General features: G+C 36.8%; 2 protein-coding genes and 1 pseudogene across 4 annotated transcripts; 2 read left to right on the top strand and 1 right to left on the bottom strand.

The window, feature by feature from the left end:
- Positions 1-5,642: 5,642 nt before the first annotated feature.
- LOC121762113 (protein transport protein Sec24-like At3g07100) lies at positions 5,643-13,939 on the top strand. 3 transcript variants are annotated; one of them, XM_042157884.1, is made up of 14 exons: positions 5,644-5,795; positions 6,993-8,216; positions 8,307-8,442; positions 8,601-8,791; positions 9,599-9,706; positions 9,785-9,988; positions 10,184-10,415; positions 10,856-11,005; positions 11,167-11,323; positions 11,617-11,744; positions 11,905-12,227; positions 12,306-12,479; positions 13,137-13,377; positions 13,522-13,939. In XM_042157884.1, exons 2-13 carry the CDS (start codon positions 7,029-7,031, stop codon positions 13,368-13,370), a joined length of 3,225 nt encoding a protein of 1,074 aa, XP_042013818.1. In that variant the 5' UTR covers positions 5,644-5,795; positions 6,993-7,028; the 3' UTR covers positions 13,371-13,377; positions 13,522-13,939. The 3 variants fall into 3 exon arrangements, with proteins under 3 accessions (XP_042013819.1, XP_042013816.1, XP_042013818.1); XM_042157885.1 differs by having other exon boundaries at positions 5,643-5,795; positions 9,929-9,988; positions 11,905-12,479; XM_042157882.1 differs by having other exon boundaries at positions 5,643-5,795; positions 11,905-12,479.
- Positions 13,940-14,149: 210 nt separating this feature from the next.
- LOC121760429 lies at positions 14,150-21,911 on the bottom strand (annotated as a pseudogene).
- LOC121761686 (serine/threonine-protein phosphatase 7 long form homolog) lies at positions 15,799-17,567 on the top strand. The gene is made up of 2 exons (XM_042157321.1): positions 15,799-16,974; positions 17,042-17,567. Exons 1-2 carry the CDS (start codon positions 16,118-16,120, stop codon positions 17,148-17,150), a joined length of 966 nt encoding a protein of 321 aa, XP_042013255.1. The 5' UTR covers positions 15,799-16,117; the 3' UTR covers positions 17,151-17,567.
- Positions 21,912-22,299: the final 388 nt, after the last annotated feature.

Below are 22,299 nucleotides of genomic sequence, written 5' to 3'. Positions count from 1 at the left end.
GAGGGAGTAAAATGTGAGTAGAATGAGTTAGTATAATATGAGGTTCATTGTCAAAAGTAGTAAAAAGTAAGAGTGACAATTAATAAGGAACGAACGAAAAAAGAAATTGATGTCAATTAATATGAGACAAAGGGAATAATACTCAGAGTTAAGCCTAAATCTTATTATATCCAGAAAGGTGAACACCAAAGGTAAGGAAAATTCATGCCTAAATCTTATTATATCCAGAAAGGTGAACACCAAAGGTAAGGAAAATTCATGATAATTTGCACTTAGTCATAAGGACCCATATAGAGTTTTCAAACACAACTATTCAAGACTCATCAGAGTTATAGGAATAAAGATCAGTTTATAATATTATTGTGATTTTTGGTATATAAAGTATAAGTATAGATAGAGAAATGATATTCTACGTACCTTATGTGGGCATTATCCATAAACATCACGCTCGTTAGTATACGTTTAGGCTCCGTTTGTATGCCATTGTTTGTAGCCTAGGAAAGTGGTCTAATTTCTAATTATTATAATCTTATGTTTGGTTCAATAATAAAAAAATAAGGAAAGTAATACTCCATCCGTCCCATAGAAATATGTGCAATTTCTATTTTCGTTCGTCCTATAAAAATATGTGTATTCAATTTTCGGAAAGTTATCACAATTTATTACTTTTGTACATCAACTTATTTACAACTTATACTTCTATTAAACACTACTAATGTGAGTATCCACAAACACTACTTTAACTATCATTTTCATCATCTCTCTTACTTTACCAATTTTGTCTTAATTCCCATGAGATATCAATTTCTCATATTTTTATAGGATGAAAGGAGTATGATTCCTAAAAATGAGGTCAAGTTACATGATTCTGATTCACGATAGTATTTTATTTGGTTTATTTTATTTTACTTTATAAATATAATTTAATAATTATATAAAATTAAAGAAATAAAGTAATGATGAAATGAAAATTTTATAAATAAATTTAAGATTTAAATTTTGTGACGGAATTTTTAGTGTCTGATTGGAAAATGAAAAATGAAACGCTTTGCAGCCATAATGTGGCCAACCACACTGTGGCATTTTTGTAAATAATTATAAAAGTTAATATTATAAATTATTAGTAATAGTTAATTCTAAGTGTGATTTTATGTAATTTCCCTTTTCCCACTATTTCGAAAACTATTACTAATATTTCACTTAAAATTTATTTATACAACATTCTCTCTCCATAATAATGACAAATATTATTTCCAAGAAAAATTACTAATAAATCTTTATTATGCACAATCTTCTATACTTTAAAACAAATTATATATATATATATATATATAGGGGTGCATTATAATGATAACCACAATTTCCGTAATAACCCTATAACTAAATCTGGACCACACATTTTTAAAATCACATGATCTAGATTCAAACTTAGATTTACTTCATAAAAAAAAGCGTGGGGTAAATATGTCATTTCGTTCATGATAAAATTTACGTATCCAAATTTCGCTCATTTAATTTCTGAATTTCGCTCATTTAATTTCTGAATTTCGCTCATTTAATTTCTGAATTTCGCTCATTTTATCAGTCAGTCAAAAGTATCATTTTATCAACTCAGAGTATCATTCTATCCGGCAAAACTATCATTCTATGCAATAAACCTAACATATATCATTTTATCATTTTATCAGTCAGTCAAAAGTATCATTTTATCAACTCAGAGTATCATTCTAACCGGCAAAACTATCATTCTATGCAATAAACCTATCATTTTATCATTTTATTAGTCAGTCAAAAGTATCATTTTATCAACTCAGAGTATCATTCTATCCGGCAAAACTATCATTCTATGCAATAAACCTAACATATATCATTTTATCATTTTATCAGTCAGTCAAAAGTATCATTTTATCAACTCAGAGTATCATTCTATCTGGCAAAACTATCATTCTATGCAATAAACCTAATACAATCGGCACAATACATAATATACAAACCTACAAAGCAGTAAACGTATCATTTTATCAACTCAGAGTATCATTTTTATAAGGTTACTGTCATTTTATCCGCTTTGATTATCATTTTATCAGGTAAAAGTATCATTTTATTAAACAAAAATGTCATTTTATACACCAAAAATATCTATCATTCTATCGGCTGAAAGTATCATTCTACCCGGCAAAACTATCATTCTATCGGCTGAAAGTATCATTCTATCCGGCAAAACTATCATTTTATGCAGTAAACCTAACATTTATAAGCTAAAAGTATCATTTTATCAACTCAGAGTATCATTCTATCCGGCAAAACTATCATTCTATGCAATAAACCTATCATTTTATCATTTTATCAGTCAGTCAAAAGTATCATTTTATCAACTCAGAGTATCATTCTATCCGGCAAAACTATCATTCTATGCAATAAACCTATCATTTTATCATTTTATCATTTTTTCAGTCAGTCAAAAGTATCATTTTATCAACTCAGAGTATCATTCTACCCGGCAAAACTATCATTCTATGCAATAAACCTATCATTTTATCATTTTATCAGTTTACGTGATATTTGGCGAAATTCAGAAATTAAATGAGGGAAATGACAGTTTTACCCCCGCGCTTTTTTTATGAAGTAAATCTAAGTTTGAATCTCAAAACTATCATTCTATGCAATAAACCTATCATTTTACGTGATATTTGGCAAAATTCAGAAATTAAATGAGAGAAATGACAGTTTTACCCCCGCGCTTTTTTTTATGAAGTAAATCTAAGTTTGAATCTCAACCGCATGATTAGAAATATGTGTGGTCCAGATTTGGTTATAGGGTTATTACGATATTTAGGGGTTATCATATGATCACGACTCTATATATATATATATATATATATATATGAATATTATTAGAAATAAATCCTACCATATCTTAGTAAAAGATATCATTATATGATAAATAAATTATGCTAATAAGTATGTACGGTTGCATATAGTTAATATATTTTACGATCAAGTCAAATAAGATTAACTAATCTTATACCAATGTTACTCCTAGCTATTCTAATTTTGCTAGCCATTTTTCATGAATGTGCGTTATATAATTGTATTGCATATCATAAAATTACTTATAAATTATAATTGTATCATAAATCAAAAGTTTAATTTCATTTATATATGTCACATATTAATGTTATAAATAATTGTATATTTAAGATACTACTAATATATTCCCATAATGTATTATGTAAAATATACGGAGTACTAATATAATGTAATTACATTACAAAAATAACTATAACTAATTATTGCCAAAATAACTATCATAGGACACAATACAATTATATACCAATAACTAAACTTGATAATAATAATAAAAATAATAAAAATAATAATAATAATAATAATAACATAAACATAGTAGTAATAATATTAACTTATATGGATAACATGGATAAACTTTTTACGCAAAACACATCTAAAGGTCATGCCGTCATGGTACTAATAGGGTGAGGTTGGCCATAAATTTGTAATGATATATTAGTAGCATTGTACTATCATTATTATATAGTAGTTTCATTGTATGACAAACATTATTATATAGTAGTTTCATTGTATGACAAACATTTAAATTTTTGTTACGAATACATACTATAGGCTATATTAATAAGACCAATAACAATAGTATTAAAAATACAAAATAATATTATTATATAATTGCTAATATATAGTATATTACAACATGGTGCCATGTAATATTATGAGCTAGTATATTACGGTCGCAATTATCCTATTATTATTTTAGTTTTGACATGAGTTTTAATGCAAAATTGATAAAGTAAGAGAGAGGTAGAGAGAAAAAAGAAATTAAAGTATTGTAATTAGGAATGAGTCCCACACTCATTAGTTTTCAAAATTGGAAAGAGAATATTTTTGGAGACGGACTAAAAAGGAAAGAATGCATATTCGTATAGGACGAAGAAAGTACTAGTTACTACTACATCCGTCTAATGCTATTAACATTTTTTTTGCTCATCCTAAACTACTTGCACTATTTCTATTTTAATAAGAGTTAATTAAATATTTTCTTATTAAGTGTCCCCTTACTACACTTAAGTTACTAATTTAATTACACAAATTTATTTTAAAAATTTCAATTAATCTCCGACCATCAATTTTATACTAGTATATTATTTAACAATAATATATTTTCAATATATACTTTTAATATTAAAACAATCTTCCCTCAAAATATTTTAATTAATTTTATATAAAATAATTTTATATTATAATGTTTACATTTATTTATTTAGAATTCATGTTAAATATAATATAGTTTAAATTATTTCATTAGTAAGTGAATCTAAATAAGAATTATAGAATTCTAATATCATGAATATATTTATATTCTAATTTAAAAGTAGTTATATAGAAAAAATTAAATAATAATATATAAAATATAAATAAAAGTAAAATAAAAAAAGAAAAACCGGAAAGAAATATGCAAAAGAAACGTACACTTACACTATTCAATATTTCCAAGATAAATACTCCCTATTTAATTTTACTCTACTCCCTATTTATGCACAAGGGTAAATTAGTCTTAAAAAAGTGATATTTTTAAGATGAACAAGTTTCAAGTAAAATTAACATTAAATGTACACATTTTTATTAATATTTTATTTTTATGGCCGGTCATATTATGACCATTTAGCATTACTCAGTGGCGGAGGGAGAGGGGACATTGGGGGTACGAGTGTACCCCCAAAATTTTTTTTTTTTTAGTAGTATTATGTATTTTACCTCCATCGCCTACTCTCTATCTCTCCGTCTCCTCTGCACAGTTTCAGAAACAATGGCGGAACATAGTAGTAAAGCCCTCTTGGAGCTGGAAGCCAAGCGAGGCGGCGTCTCCTCCACCTCAAACTTAGGTAGCAGAATCCATTTCTCAACTGATTTATATTCCTTTCTCTCTCTCTTCAGCTTTCTTGTTTTTCCCTCTTCTTAATGCTCAGCGAAGATTTGCGTGTGCCAATTTTGCAGAATCACTCTTTTTATGCAAGAAAGATCCAACCTTTACTCCTTCTGATGCTTCTCGTCAGAAGCCCATGGCTCCTCTGCCCAAGAGCCAATGTAGTGAATGATAAGCCCTTTATGCTTTCTTGGAAATTATCGGTTGTGTTGTTTTTTAATCAACAATTCACTTCATATTGTTGGTGTATTGTCCAAAATTGTAGAAAATCTCATTGCAAAATTGCTACCTTAGCTTCTGTTGTGGACTTTTTAGTAGTATTATATATTTAAATATAAATTCGGAGTTTATATTAATAATATATGTATAATGTCCCCCTATTTGACTCAACCTTTGAACGATTGTTTGGTCACTTTCATTGAGAAAGATGTGTTTCTACAAGTATCCGATGATGATATAGTGAATCGTTTTGAAGAAAAATAAATTAGATATAATGTAGTTTATTTTTGTATTTTGAAATGTATGACGCTAAAATTTGTATATTTCAAAATATATTGCTTTTAGTATTAATTTTTATTTTTGGTATGTTATATAATGATTTATCATATGACTCGCAAGTCGCACCCCCGAATATAAATTCCTGGATCCGCCACTGGCATTACTCGAAATGAAATCTAATGTGAAATTTGGAATATTGTAGTTGAGAAAATGTGGCTGCAAGTATTATTTTCACTGTCTTGTCTTCAGTTAAAAGAGCGAAAGTAATTATACTCTCCCATCGTTGATCGCCTGCTCGCGATTCTGCTATTGCGCTAACCGCTGCTAGATCTCCTATCAGGTATTCGGAATTACAGAATTTATCGATTAAATGTGTTGGTGGATTGTTGGAGTGGCGAATCTTTCTTTGTTTTAATTCAAGTTTCGATTTTGTTTTTGTGTTCACTCGCCAGATTACTGTTATCCTGAATCACTGTAATTGTACCTTTGGATAGGTAGTGTTCCCGATCTTGATTGGCTATGTCCATTTTTCCTAACTGAGATTGAGTGCATATGTCATGCGTGAGTTCGCGCAGTCAACACCGAATTTTGGATTTTCAAATTTCAGTTATCATCTGCCGTCTGTCTGTGAACTAATTTGGTTAAGCTTATTAGGCTGGGTTTGCAGAATTTGGATTTGTGGAGAGCTTTGGCAGAACTCGGTCGTGTAAAGTTGTGTTTTAGTTGGTAGGTTACCAGTTAGAAGTTATCCTAGGGCTATACAGATGCACATTGTTCTTGTTAATACGGTACTTTTAGCTCACGGGGTGGTCCTTTGGATTGAATGGTGTCGCATCATGATTATACACTTGGCATGTTTTCCCTAGTGTTTGAAGGATGAATGTAAAACTTACCTTAATTGCACCTTTGCTCAGCATCTTTGCCTGTAACTTTGTGGAATTGATAGCACGGTCATCCCTCACCTTCTAACTTCCAAAATGGGCTTACCGGAGGCTAGAAGGTCGTGCGCATTTAGCTCTATTTATGGTGAGGCTGGGTAAAGACAGCTAGTCTAAGTACTATTACTGAGAAACAGAGAAACAAATACCTCTCTCTGGAAAATTGTTCAATGCATTGTATTGCTGGCTGTGGTATATATGTTTCTTTCGATTATCTTTAAGTTTTACATCTTATTAGATAAAAGTATGTATGCATCTACTTTTGCATTTTATGATCAGGCAATAGGTCTTGGTTCATATACTCCTTTAGGTAGGTTTGGGATAGCCGGTCTTAAGGTTGCTTTTTGTGTCTCAGCACAAAGAATTGAAAACCTTTTGACATTGTTAGAGAATAGATTATCATGATGTGTATGACCTTTTGCTCCTCTAGGATCCGTCATCGCATTTATCTTATACTTTAAGTGATAAATCATTTTGTTTCTTATCCTTTTCACGGGAATTATATAAAAACTGATTTTTTTGCCCAGCTTCTCTCGCCGTGTATATAAGTTATCTTCTGTTTCTTATGCATTTTGTGACTTGTGCTTCCTGACTTGCAGAAATCATCCATTTCCTTAGTGGTCAAGCTAAAGCTTATGGGGACCGAAAATCCCAATCCTCGAAACTATCCATTAAGACCAGCTGCAACACCATTTGCTTCTCCGCAATCTTCGACACCATTTGCTTCTCAGCAATCTTCAATGCCGTTTGCTTCTCAGCGATCTTCAACACCTTTCTTATCATCTGGTCCTGTTGTTGGATCAGAAGCACCCGTCTTTAGGCCTGGGCCTCCCGCAGCATCAAATTTCCAAGCACCTCCCTTTTCTGGGCGACCTCTGGTTGGAACGGAGGCCCCTGCCTTTAGACCCCCTCCATCAAGTAGACCTAGTGAAGTTGTCCGCCCACCTCCTCCACCATCTTCTGGTGGCCCACCTACTTCAGGATTTCAGAGTTTCCCAAACCCCCCAATGCCCTCAGCTGGTCAAGTACCACCTCCTCACATCTCTCTTACAGGAAGGCCTGTTATTGCTCCACCAACCAGACCTCCTCCAGGCCCTGCTTCTATATTTTCACAGCCCCAGCCACCTTTGGTATCCATGGGGTCTCCGCCTCAAAGCTTAAAAACTGGACAACCTAACCCAAATATCCCTCCTCCTGCAGATCAACACTTCTCAGCTCCCAGGCCTAGTTCCCAGCCTTCTTCGCCACCAACTGGGACATCTTATGCTGCTGGCAGGGGTATCTATCCAGGTTATGCCAATATGCAACCAAATTCTGTCTCCCAAGATCCACCTATGCAGCCTGCCTCCTTTCAATTGCAACAAGGAGGTTATGGTCCACCTTTGCAGTCTGCCTCCTTTCCTTTACAACAAGGGGGCTATGCTCCACGAGCGCCCCCAACTTCTCTTCTAGCTCAACAAAGAGGTTATGCTCCCATTCCACCCGTTTCAACTCCATCTGGCATCTATCCAGGGAACCAGTTCCAGCAACATGGCATAGCACCTCCAGTTGCTGCTCAACAGGGTTTGGCTGAAGATTTTAGTTCGCTCTCTCTTGGATCCATACCAGGATCGTTTGATGCTGGACTTGATATCACGGCCTTACCAAGGCCATTAGACGGTGATGTGGAACCTAAGTCTTTTTCTGACATGTACCAGATGAATTGTAAATCTAGATTCTTGCGACTGACAACAAGTGGCATACCGAATTCTCAATCATTGGCATCGCGGTGGCATTTGCCTATAGGGACTGTTGTTTGCCCTCTGGCAGAAACTCCTCCTGGGGTTAGTCTTTATTAAGATCTTGATTTCACATATGTATAAATAAGTCATTTACAATCTATCTGTTTTAATTGCAACTTAATTTACTTTCAGGAGGAAGTTCCAATAGTTAATTTTGCCACAGGAATCATTAGATGTAGAAGGTGTCGTACTTATGTGAATCCATATGTCACGTTCACAGACAATGGAAGAAAGTGGAGATGCAATATATGCTCATTGCTAAATGATGGTAAAATTGTAAATCATTCACAGACTTTATACTAGGTCGTAAAAGTCTTTGGAAAACTTAGAAGAAATCTCAGGGGAATTTCATTTGGTTTCCTTAAATTCTATAATTCCATAAGGTGCAGCACTGTTTACCACTAACCGGTAGCTTCTTATGTGCAGTTCCAAGTGATTATTTTGCCCAAGTGGATGCTAGTGGCAGAAGAGTTGATTTGGATCAAAGGCCTGAACTTATAAAGGGTAGTGTTGAGTTTATCGCTCCAGCTGAGTACATGGTCCGCCCTCCAATGCCGCCACTGTATTTTTTCCTCATCGATGTGTCAATATCTGCTGTTAAAAGTGGAATGCTTGAGGTAACTTTTATTGTGTTGATTAATCAACTAAAATGTTGGTTGCAAATTGCAATTGCATAATCCTTGGTGTATGGTTAACAGGTCTACGGCCTAGCAGATGTATAAGAGCTAATCTATCATTAGTCATTACCCTGTATTGGAATTCAAGATACTAATCTTTTGATTTTACAAAGAGCTTATAGGTTCGGTACAGTTACTATGCCATATTTGTCTTCTATAATTAATCGAAGCATTTGGTATGAGTGAAAGTAGAATTGGATCTAATTTTAATTTTTGTTAATGCTAGCGGCCCAGAGTTTGTTGTTCTGACTATATTTGTTTTTCTAAGTACTTTTTGATATTTATCTTAGAATATGTTATTGTTCTCAACATAATTTCCCGTTTGAGATTCAGCTACTCTGCATGTGCAAATTATCTTCAGAGTCTGCTGTTCCAGTTCTAATGTCCGAACAGTCGAACACTCTCGGTGGACGTGAATGGCCTTTTTCTTGATAATTAATTTTCAGGGGTTTATTTAGCTATTGTTTAGTTAATAGGGTGGTTCTTTGATGGATGTTTTAAGCTAAACAATTTAGTGGGTGATATGAAACAATTTATTTGGCTTTTCGAAACTTATTCTGTTTTTAATACTTATGCTATTTCGATATTATGTAATTTCTGAGACATCTAGTTTATTATGTTTTCTGTCACTCAAATTGGTTGAAGAAATATTTACTTTCTTCCAGGAACAATAAAACAGTTACTACTATATCCCAATTATTTGTCAGCTCTTCTACTAACTGAATAAATGCTAATAATGTATTTCAGGTTATGGCACAGACTATTAGGTCTTGTCTGGACAACTTACCTGGTTCTACACGAACACAGATTTGCTTTATAACTTATGACAGCACCATACATTTCTATAACATGAAGGTAAATGATTGTGCATAAGAATTTTGTTTATAGTTTTATCCTGCTTAACATAACAGTGGTGGCTTTCGCTTGCATCAGTCATCATTGCCGCAGCCTCAGATGATGGTTATCTCAGATTTGGATGATGTATTTGTTCCATTACCAGATGATCTTCTAGTCAACTTGTCAGAATCTAGGAGTGTGGTGGAGGCATTCCTTGATAGTTTGCCCTCTATGTTCCAGGAGAACATGAATGTTGAATCCGCATTTGGTCCGGCTCTGAAAGCCGCATTCTTGGTTATGGTGAGTCTCCTCTGTAGCTTGCACCATTTAAAACATGATCAGTAACTAAGAACTAGATTTTGAAATAAAACTATAGCTAATGCCTCTCCTATTTGACATTCATGTTACTAATCTTCTGTTTAATGTTCAAGGGTTGTACCTATGGAAGCTGTTCTCCTCTAGTTAGACTAACAAAATTTCTATTTCAATTGTCAGAGCCAACTCGGCGGTAAATTGTTAATTTTCCAGAATACTCTACCATCTCTTGGTGCTGGCCATCTTAAGCTGCGTGGGGATGATATACGAATTTATGGGACAGATAAAGAGCATACTATACGATTACCTGAAGATTCATTTTATAAACAGATGGCTGCTGATTTCACTAAGTACCAGATAGCTGTAAATGTTTATGCATTCAGTGATAAGTACACGGATATTGCATCTTTGGGTATGTTGTACACTCCTTCAACCAACTAGAACCTTTAATACTCCCTCCGTCCCCAAAGAGTATGAACTTTGGGTTCGGCACGGGTTTTAATAAATAAGGGGAAAAGTAAGAGAGAGAGAGAGAAATGGTAGTGGAAATAATGTTAGTGGAGAGTGGGGTCTGCATTATTATAATGGTATAAGTGTTAATGATAATGGTATAAGTTGTAAATAAAATGATGTGTAGGGGTAGTATGTTGTTTGAATTTTTTCAAAATTAGAAAGTTCATACTCTTTAGATACGGACGAAAAAAGAAATAGTTCATACTCTTTGGCGACGGAGGAAGTATTTTTTTTACTTGCTGCTAGGCCTTGATATAACCAACTAACTAGTCCGATGCCTTGACTTGCTACATGATGGTTACATTTCATTTTAACTCTGCCATATTTGATGTTTCCTAGGAACACTGGCAAAGTATACTGGCGGTCAGGTGTATTATTATCCAAATTTCCAGGCTAGCATCCATAAAGATAAGTTGAAACATGAGCTAAGCAGAGATCTTACCAGAGAAACTGCATGGGAAGCAGTCATGCGGATAAGATGTGGAAAAGGTAGGTTCTTAAGCAGCACTTTGATAACTTGATGAAAACTAGTTGCTAGAAAGTCTGTCAATCTCTCTCTCTCTCTGTCACAATGCAGCTATTTTTTGTATTGTTGGATAAGCTTCTGATGCTGCAAGCTTGTGCTTCATTTTGTTCTTCTCTGTCTGTAGGAGTACGTTTCACATCTTACCATGGGAATTTTATGCTAAGATCCACAGACTTACTTGCACTTCCTGCTGTTGACTGTGATAAAGCTTATGCAGCACAATTGTCTCTTGAAGAGACACTGCTGACTACCCCGACGGTCTACTTTCAAGTTGCATTACTGTATCCTTATCTAACCATTTTTTCAGTAGTATTTAATATCTTGCAAGTTCTTGTAACTTACACTTTCTGTATTTCAATAACATGCAAGGAAAATTCGTCTTCTTTTTGGAGAACTATTGCCGTTCTATTATCCCTTCTTTTCTTCTTGTGAAGTTGCTTCTGCTGTCTACTCCACATTCATGTTAGTATTAAATAAGTAGCTATATATGCATAAGGAATCTTTAGGGCCATCCTCATAACCTTCAACTGGAGATGTTAGCGAAAGCGAACTAAAAGCCTTAACCTTTGCTAAGATATACATCATCTTCTGGAGAGAGGCGTATTAGGGTACACACTGCAGCTGCTCCAGTTGTTGCAGATCTGGGAGAGATGTACCGCCTGGCTGACACTGGAGCAATGATTTCTTTGCTCTCCAGGCTAGGTAAGGATGGTTGTTTTTGAGTCATCTTCTTGTACATTCCTCAAACCCCTCCCCACAATCAGAAGGAAATATAATTGAGAAGATATAATTGTATTTTTTTTGTTCTTTTTAATGCCCATATACAAACATTGGCTTGAATTTATCGTGAATTCATCTGCAGCAATTGAAAAGACTTTGTCATCCAAGTTAGAAGAAGCCCGGAATGCTATTCAACATCGTATTGTCAAAGCTTTAAGGGAATATCGAAATCTTTATGCTGTTCAGCATCGCTTGTCTGGAAGGATGATCTACCCCGAGTCACTAAAATTCTTACCATTGTATGGACTAGCATTGTGCAAGTCACTACCCCTCCGTGGTGGGTATTCTGATGTGCAGCTTGATGAGCGAAGTGCTGCGGCTTACACCATGATGGCTTTACCAGTTAAAAGTTTGCTGGAACTTCTGTATCCTAACCTGGTTCGTGTGGATGAGTATCTTGTAAAAGTAAGTTTATTGCATTCTTGTTTCCTATGTTGGAGTATGATTTGGTATGTATCTTACCTATTGCCTATGTCTCCTCAGACTGAAGAATTTGACATCAAAAAGAGGCTTCCACTAACTGTAGAGAGCTTAGACACCAGAGGTCTCTATATCTTTGATGATGGTTTCCGGTTCGTTGTATGGTTTGGAAAAGCACTTTCACCTGACATAACTAAAAATTTGGTTGGGGAATATTTTGCCACAGACTTCTCAAAGGTGAACTTCCTTGACCATTTTATATAAATTCTCATAAATTCCGAATTGCAAGTACTTTACCTGCGCACACAAGCATTGTCTGTTTACTTTTCCTATGTGTACCCTATCGAACTGTATAGTCATAGTTTAGTAACTCAGTTTGTAACTTGCATATGTTTATCATTCGGTTTCTTCTTTTTTTATAAACTATGATTTGCCTAAATTAAATGCAATTGAAAGAGTAACTGAATTGTAAATTAAGGTAAAATTAATTTACAAATGAAAAATAGTAACATAATTTCTTAAAAAAGCAAAACATGGCCATTAAATTATAAGTGATGTATTAAATTGTTTATTTTGAAGTTCTGGTTTACACAAATGGACTATATTTGCTGGTATGTTGTTTGTACCAAAATTGCATAACATGTAAAATTGCACAGAATTTTAGTAGTAGGTTTTGTAATAACCTGAAGTGTTTCTAGCCCATTGTTTGACCATCACTCATACTCAGCTGTCTCGCAATTGTCTTCGATTTAAATATTGCAATTTTCTGTAACTGACATTGAATACAAATTTTTATGTGAAATCATATTTCAGTATTTTCTTTCTGGATGTAGCTCTCTCCTTTTGCCTTTGTATCCTGTTGTAAGATACTTTCCTCTTTGGTTGTGGATCCAGGTTAGCCTTTCTCAAAGAGACAACTACTTGTCTAGAAAGATCATGGAGATTCTTAATCAATATAGGAAGAGTGATCCGTCATATTTTCAGCTATGCCATCTTGTGAGGCAGGGTGATCAACCTAGAGAAGGTTTCTTTCTACTCACAAGTCTTGTCGAGGACCAGACAGGTGGTGCCAACGGTTATGCTGACTGGATGTCGCTACTTTATCGGCAAGTTCAACAAAATGCATAATAATTGGGTAATGATCTTATAATGTAATTCCAAAATTTCCATTATCTTCTTCTTGGTTTGGGATGGGATGGCTATGGTATACTCTCTCTCTCTCTCTCTCTCTCTCTCTCTCCCCCCTTGATTTCTTGACTGTCTCGATTGATAATGACAGGAAATTTGTTATTACGGTCATGTGAGAACTGCGAAGCAAAGAGTAGCTCGCCCCTCAAACTCCAGACGGTCAAGGTTGTGAAGCGAATGCCTTTGAAGTCAAATAAAGGAAAGAAGAAGATATAGATGTCCATGTATGTCTCCAAATTGTGGATCACTGGATTTTGAGATGAAATATATGCTGGCTTTGTGTTGGAAATGGATTCTGGAGTAGCAGCTAGTTTTGGAAAATGCAAGAGATAATCCATTATTATTTTCATCATCTCTGTTTAGCTAGACTGTTTTTTTGGTTTATGAATTTTTACTTATTCAGTGTAATCTCATGCCAAATTATTTTTGTAATAGACAGCCAGATTTTGAGATGTGTACTTACATATATATTAACAATATTCTTTTAAGCATTTTTGTTGTATGTGGAATATGCGTGTAATGTTGATCTTTTGCCTTTTGTTTAGAGTTGAGACAATTTTCATTTTGCTTGTTAAGGAATACTTTACCAATTTTCATATATAGGAAAGGGTACATGTAAATGTTGAGATGACATGATTTTAATATTATCCACTATCACAATAATATAAACAAACATGTTTTCTTTATTTTTTTGAAGCTCAAATACTTTTGCAGGGGAGTTAAGAGTGGCAACAATATACAATGTTGATGGCATTTCATTAACATGAAAAAATAAATATGGAAGATGGTATAGTTAGTATAAGCAAAACAAATGAAGCAACACTTTTATCCGTGTACTAAAAAGTTAGAAAATTACTTTCTCTGCAATTAATTAAACTATTCGTACCTGGAAATAAAATCCTCCTATCCACAATCGATGTCCCGATCCATGCCAGCTTACGAGAGATTCGAGAGCATGAACAGAGACATTGTAATCGTTGGCATTGCCAAAACGTTGAAGGTTCACCAAAAATCTTTGCAGGAGCAAGAACCGTCTTTAAAGTGATGGAATCTATTGGCATCTCTCACAACTATCTCTCTCTGGAAATGCTTGGAGACGAGCTTTGTGAAAGTATGACAATCGCCACACACTCTCAAGTTCTTTGTGATCCTGAGAGGTGTTCTGTGGGGAGTCGTAAGCAGGCCATATGCTAGAGCAAGCCGTTTGCTGTGGCCATGAAGCATCCTCACTTTCTCTACCTCCTCCACATCATGCAATACATAACTAGTCTGCTTTATAACCTGCACCTCTCTCTAAACTCTCAGTGATCTCAGCAAGTTTTTCATAGATCTCCTCACACCGAGGATGAGATCTGTCCCTCGTGATGAACGTATGCAGCCTATCTCCAATCTCCATCCAGCTACAACCGGGGTCTTTTTTAAGCCCCTTAAGTTTCATTTTCATTCTCACTTGTTCAACATCTCAACATCTTCCCATCTCTCTGCTGCTGCAAACATGTTGGAAATAAGCACATAGTTTCCCGGATTCTTAGGTTCCATTTCAAGAAGCTTTCTCGCAGCTATTTCTCCTACTTCCATGTTAGAATGAATTCTGCAAGCGCTAAGAAGGGCACACCAGACAGCAGCTGTCGGCCCCATTTCCATGGCTTCGACTATTTCAAGAGCCTCTTGTAAACGGTTTGCTCGTCCAAGGAGATCAACCAAACAAGCGTAGTGTTGAGGCCATGGTTCCAAGCCATATTGATAACGCATAGTATTGAAAAAGCTCTGGCCCTCATAAACTAACGCAGAATGACTGCAAGCACACAGAATTGCCAGAAACGTGGGGTTTTTTCTATTTTTGTTCTAAAATAGAACTTAGCTTCCTCGTTTGTTCTAGCGTTTTTTTTTTGTTCCTGATTTGGGAGAGACGCATGACAATTATGCGTCTTTCATAGAGACGCATGAGGGTCATGCGTCTCTATTTTTTTTTCCGTTTTTTTTAACGACGCATGAGGGTCATGCGTCTTAGGTATAGACGCATCTCCCTCATGCGTCTATTGTTTTTTTAAAATATAATAGACGACGCATGAGCGTCATGCGTCTTAGGGAGAGACGCATGAGCCTCATGCGTCTCTATTTCGAATTAAATCAGTTCCGCGAGAGGCAGACGGGCAGAATACACGCGAGAGAGAATTCTGATAGGCGACTTCCGGCGATTTCTTGGCGAATCCGACGATTTCCTCTCGTTTTCCGGTAAGTTTCATTCAATCCTTCAACATTCCTTCCTTATTTGTTGTTAATTTGCATAGTTTGTTTAGATTTCCCTTAATTTTTGTAAATTAGGGTTTATAACAAATTGCTCAATTTTGTCCGATTTTTTGGTGTTTAGTTAATTGTAATGGATTTTAGTGGCTAAATTCATTCTATTGTATAGTTATTCATATATTAGAGATGTTTGGTGTTGTGATTTTGGTTGTTATTGAAGAATAAAGTATAGGTTGAATTGCATATTTTAATTTAACCTTCTAATTTAGTAGCTATATGTAAATTAGGCCTTATAAAGCATGAATGGTGTTGAATTGGAGTGAATCAATCATTTGGTTTATGATGTGTTGTTATTTTGAAGATGAATTTGAATGGATATGTAATTTGTGTTGTAAATGTTAGTTTGTAATTGTTGTTTCGTGAATATGTACTTAGATTAGATGGAGACTTCAAGTTCTAGTGGGCAATTATTATATGGACCCGAAGACCCGTCCTTGCTAAATTTGCAGAAACATCACATTTCACATAAACTCATGAAAGAGGGCACAACCCAAGTATTTAAAGTCCGAAGGACAGAAAGCAAGACTTGGGACGTCGAAATTCACGAGAATGTTAGATATTGGCTTGACGTCTTTGGTTTCAAAGGCGTGATCGATTGTGGGAAGCCCATGAAGGTGGACAACGAGCTGATCACGGCGTCGATTGAGCGTTGGAGACCGGAGACGCACACTTTCCATCTACCGATCGGTGAGGCGACGATCACCTTGGAAGATGTGCAAGCCATTTGGGGCTTGAGGGCGGATGGTCGCGTTTTCACAGGGCGTGACTATCATGACAACTTTTCTGACTGGACCAGCAAGTGCCGCGATCTGTTGGGATGGATACCAGATACTTCCACAGAGACAAAGCAAGGCGGTTTGCTGATGACCGCACTGATCAACCAGACAAGAATGCCTCTGGGTGATGACCTACCTATGTACGTATACATCCAAAGGGCACGTATCCATGCCCTAATTTTATTAGGAGGTCTCATTCTACCGGACACCACGGGGTGTAAGGTGCCATTTATGTGGTTGAATGGGCTTGGGGATCCAGAAGAGGTGAAGAATATTAGTTGGGGAAGTGCGGCATTGGCCTACCTTTATCATTATCTGTGCAAGGCTTCCATGGATAAGAGAAAAGAGTTGGGTGGGCCTATGATGCTTCTGCAGCTATGGGCGTGGGAAAGCATGCCCACATTGAGGTCTGCGTTCATTGGACCAGTTGTGCACGAGCCATATACACCATGTGGCGCCAGGTATATACGTAAATATTTATTTATTAATTTATATTGGGTTATTTGCTTACATCAATTTTATGTACAGGTGGAAAGGAACAACGCAGATAGGAAATGCTCCTAGACACTCGGTTGAGCATTATCGTGACCAAATATCTCTGATTAGACCTGGCCAGGTGAGTATTATTTCGGTTTAGACTTCATTTAAGAACTTATTACGGAATTATTCAGTGGCATTTGCATTGCTGTTTTGTAGTTTATCTGAACGCCATACGCACATTGCATACTGCCTGACTACTGCAATGATGTGACTGGATGTTCTCTGTGCGAGACCTACTTGGTATGTTGGGCCTATGTCGAGGCCCATGAGCCTGGACGAGTGCGACGACAGTTCAATCGGTATCAGGATATACCGCAGAATGTAGACAGGATGCTAAGGAACGCCGATCATTTAGGCAAGAATGATCGGCGTGGTAAGAAGGGCAACAACTGGGCAAACACGCATCAGTTCTACATTGGGGAGTGGGACATGAGGTACGAAAGGTTCCAAGCTGCCGAATACGCCGCACCGATGTCCTTGGATATTCCCATGAGCCCGGGTTATATGGCGTGGTATAACAGGATTACCGTGACGTACCTGGCTCAGCCTGGGGCACGGTCCACTGCTGGGATGAACGAGTCGACTGCTTCGATGAGACTATTTGTAAGTTTGTTATATTAAACTATATGTTTTCATGTGATATAGATTGTTTCTTATTGATATTGGTATCATTTTTTGTCTAGGTTGAGGCTTTTCAGCGGGTTTTCCATTTAACTACGGAAGACGAAATGGACCCCCGAGTGTGCCAGATTCGAGAAATTGTTAGGACTACCCTCGAAGATACGAACAACGGTGATGTCATGGAGTACCCCGCTTCTCAACATCAGGATGTGGTGACAAAATTTTTCCTCGAAGGACTACCCTCGAAGATACGAACAGCGGGTTTAGTCAAGATATTTTTCCTCACATGGATCAAACAAAATTTGTGGTGACATATCGGCGGCTTTTTCCATTCATCAGAACGCATAGCCTTTAGGATTCCTTTATGCCTATCCGAAATGATGCACACCTCCCTTTCGTACTTCACCACATGGATTCTGACATGATCCAAAAACCACTCCCAGCTGTCGCCAGTTTCTTCATCGACAACAGCATATGCAACAGGCAGACATTTCTTGTTAGCATCAACACCACAAGCAACAAGAAGCTTACCTTTAAATCTTCCTCGAAGGTGAGTCCCGTCTATTGTTAAAACGGGTTGGCACTCCTGGAAAGCATGTATAGCAGGCCCAAGTGCCCAGAACACATAATAGAAGACTTTAGTACGGCCCTGGCTTAACAACTCGTTATGCCTCCACTCAACGATTGTGCCTGGATTCCTATACTGCAGTTCAAGCATGTAGCCTGACAAATCCCTAAATGACTCCTCCCATCCACCAAATACAATCTCTAAAGCCCTTCTCCGTGCATACCATGCCTTCTTATAACTGATTACCACATGAAATTTGTCATGAACAAAATTTCTTACGGCTGCGGCACTGAACTCAGCATTTTTAAGCAACTGATGTCGAATACACAAAGCAATCATTGGTGATGAAAAATTAGCATGTCCTCTATCATTACGATGGCCTTCACAACTATGTCGTCCACACCACTTCCTAATCTCCCACATATCATCATGGGCCATGTGTGTAACAGAAACTTTCCACCGACATTCATTCGCTTTTTCAGCGTCGGTCTCGCTGATAATAGCTGTCCCATCTTCTGTCCTCTCTGCTGGATATTTGCACACGGCATGCCACCTTCTTACTTTGCTCTCAACCACCCTAAATTGCCGGTGTTGCCTCAGACTCCACATAGTAATAGCAGTCTTCACATGCAGCTTGCTATCAAATTTTGTTCCCGCATTAATCCGATATGGGTGTTCTTCATCCCAGTACATGGTACTGCGTTCATTACCAACTTCAGGTACCTCAGAAGGACCACTAGGCAGTCTGCGAAAATATTTCAACCCGGTGTGAACGTATTCTGGAAGTGGTTGTTCACCTTGCACGACGGGTTTATACACTACCTCCTCATCACTAGAGTCAGCACCAGAATCATCACTTAAAATCTCATCAGACGATGATGACGACAATTCTGGATCATCAAGGTCTCTTCGTACAACATGAACATCATCATGCTCTTCTACAGTCTCTTGAGTATTCAATCCAACATCAGCAGCATCTGCAACATCTGTTTGCTCATTCATACCGCAATCCATGCTCAAAGGTTCAAACCTCGTAGATGATCCAACACCATGATCAACAATTGGTGGGATGAAGGCATTTCCAACATACGAATACTCAACAAATAATTCAATATGCCGAGTAGAATTTAGAGCCGCATTGAACATATAAAACACACTTTGATCACTGTCAACCGCAGTACATACATAACTCGTACCGGTACCCAAGAAACAATGCCTCCAAGATATTTCGATGAAGTGTTGGTTTGAATCTATTCTTATCTTAACACATATCATTGCAACTAATTCAGATAATGAGACACATGAATCCAATACGATGGAAGCTCTCGCACGAGGAGGATCATAACAAATACCCACTTGAGAAAGTTGATATATTCTACCACCCCAATATAAACTCACGTATACTTGCATGATTTCTGCAAAAATATATATACAAACCAACAACAATTAAAGACAATTTTTTTCATTAAACCCTAATATAGTAAGTATACAATAGATTTATCAAAAACCCTAATAATATGCAAATAAACAACAAATACGGGAGCAATGTTGAAAGATTGAAGGAAACTTACCGAAATATGAAGGGAATCGCCAAGACATCGCCAAGGAAATCGCACGTTTTGTCTTCCTCTCTTTCTCTCGCGTATTCTGCCTATTCTGCCGTGGGTACTGATTTAAGCAAGTTAGAGACGCATGACGCTCATGCATATTTTAAAAAAACAATAGACGCATGAGGGAGATGCGTCTATACCTAAGACGCATGACCCTCATGCGTCGTTAAAAAAAACGGAAAAAAAGACGCATGACCCTCATGCGTCTCTATGAAAGACGCATAATCGTCATGCGTCTCATTAAAAAGAGACGCATGAGGGTCATGCGTCTCTCCCAAATCCGGAACAAAAAAAAACGCTAGAACAAACGAGGAATCTAAGTTCTATTTTAGAACAAAAATAGAAAAAACCCCAGAAACGTGATGTGATAAGGACTCGCATTCTCGGCCTCCATCTTTCTAAACAATTCAATGGCCATTTTCCCCTGACCATGCTTTCCATATCCATTAATCAGACTCGTCCACAACACTAAATCTCTACTTTCTGCACAATCGAATACCTTACGTGCATCATCTACAGCACCACAGCTCCCATACATATCTACAAGTGAGCATCTCCTAACCACAAACCCATGAATTTCCTTACCTTTTCTCGATGCTGATATATTGGCAGCAGCTGAGAGAATGCTCAGAACTACAATGGAGTCTAACTCAACACCTTGTCTTACCATTCGATGAGAAATTTCAAGTGCCTCCCTTGTAAGTCCATGTTGAACGTAACAATCAACCATGCTTGTCCAAGAAACGGCATTTTTCATTTCAATCAGTTCAAAAGTATTTCTTGCGTGATCCACTTCTCCACACTCTCCATATGCATCCACAATAGTGTTCTGCACTACAATGTCGGATAATTCTCTCCTCACTACATAACCATGGATTTCTTTCACTCCTGAAATACTTTTCAACTCACGGCAAGCATTGAGAACACTTTCAATCATCAATCTATCTGTACAAATGCCTTCGTTCAGCACTTCCCTAAACGAATCCAAGGCCTTCATGTGGTCATTGTTCTGAACATAGCCAGATATGATCGTTGTCCAGGAAATAAAATCTTTTTGGGGAATCCTACGGAAAGCAGAGTCCATAAATCTTGTCTTGCAACACTTTGCATACGTGTCTATGATCGTATTTCCAACTCGAAGATCCAAGTCGAATCCATTTTTCAGAGCAAAGGTATGAACTTCCATTCCGTTCAACAGTTTCAGTAATCTACCAGAGGCTGACAGAGACTGATAACTGCAACCCCGTCAGATCTTCATCCGTCCATTGTCATTTCACGGAACAAATCAAGTGATTCATCATAAAGGCCATTTTGCACATAGGCAGCTAACATGGAGTTCCAAGAAACACTATCCCCATCATCAGTGTCAACGAAAACTCGTTCAGCTTCATCTACTCTACTGCATTCTGAATACATAACTAGTAAAGCATTCGCAACGTATCTATCCCAGCAAAGACCATACTTGAAGATAAGAGCGTGAATCTGAACCCCTGACGAGAGCTCTTTGCAGGCCCGAAGAGCAGCAACAAAAGTGTATGTGGTGGGCGTGACAGGCAGCACTCAGCATTTCTCCTAAAAGCATCAAACCATGAGTAGAAATCATTAAATTCCACAATACAACATCACCTTTCCCACTCCTCCGATCAAACAAACAGCTGCATTGTAAGCAAAAATGCTTCTTTGAGGCATTTGATCGAACAGTTCTTCGGCATCCGACAAGGACCCGCATTTTCCGTAGAATAACACAAGCTTGGTGGCCAAGAAGGTGAAATCGTCCACATTGTGACGCTTTATTATGAGGGCGTGAATCTGTTTTTCCATGCGATAGCGATTTTTGGGCGGTGCAGTGATCAAGAAGGGAAGCATAAGTTTCGTCTAAAGAATTGTTTGAGGCGCTAGGAATTAATTTATGGGTGAATGAGACAAGGCGGTGGCGCAGATTGGTGGGTCTCCGCGGGAGTTTGAGAAGTGGGAATGTGGTTAGAGAGGGAGGTGATGGTGATGGTGATGGTGATGGTGATGGTGATGGTGGCGAGGTTGAAGCGGAGCTCAACTGCATGTATGGTTACTGTCGCCATTATTCTCTTCTATTATGGACGGAACAATAATAAAATTAAAATAATATTTTGATATATTCTAAATATGTTTACTTTTTTGAAACTTTATTTTTATTTCAGATATACATAATTGTTTCTCGAGATTGTTTAATTATATTCCAATCATTTTTTCTGTCTATTACGTTACTAATTTACGTGACGTCCAAATTGATGAAGAAGCATGTCGCTGATAATAATATAATGGGGTCATGTTAAAATGGACGTAGATGTTAAAATGAATGGATAAGATTAAATCTCACAAATTTCTAGAAATAGTACCCAAAATATTAATAAAGGGTAAAACTGTCAATTTGTCATAATATAATAATTTTCGTAGTTTTTCTTATGAAC

This window comes from Salvia splendens, chromosome 13 (assembly GCF_004379255.2).
Source record: "Salvia splendens isolate huo1 chromosome 13, SspV2, whole genome shotgun sequence".
NCBI classification, from domain to species: domain Eukaryota; kingdom Viridiplantae; phylum Streptophyta; class Magnoliopsida; order Lamiales; family Lamiaceae; genus Salvia; species Salvia splendens.
Note: the sequence above shows the minus strand (reverse complement) of the source record. Positions and strands in the feature narration are given on the sequence as shown.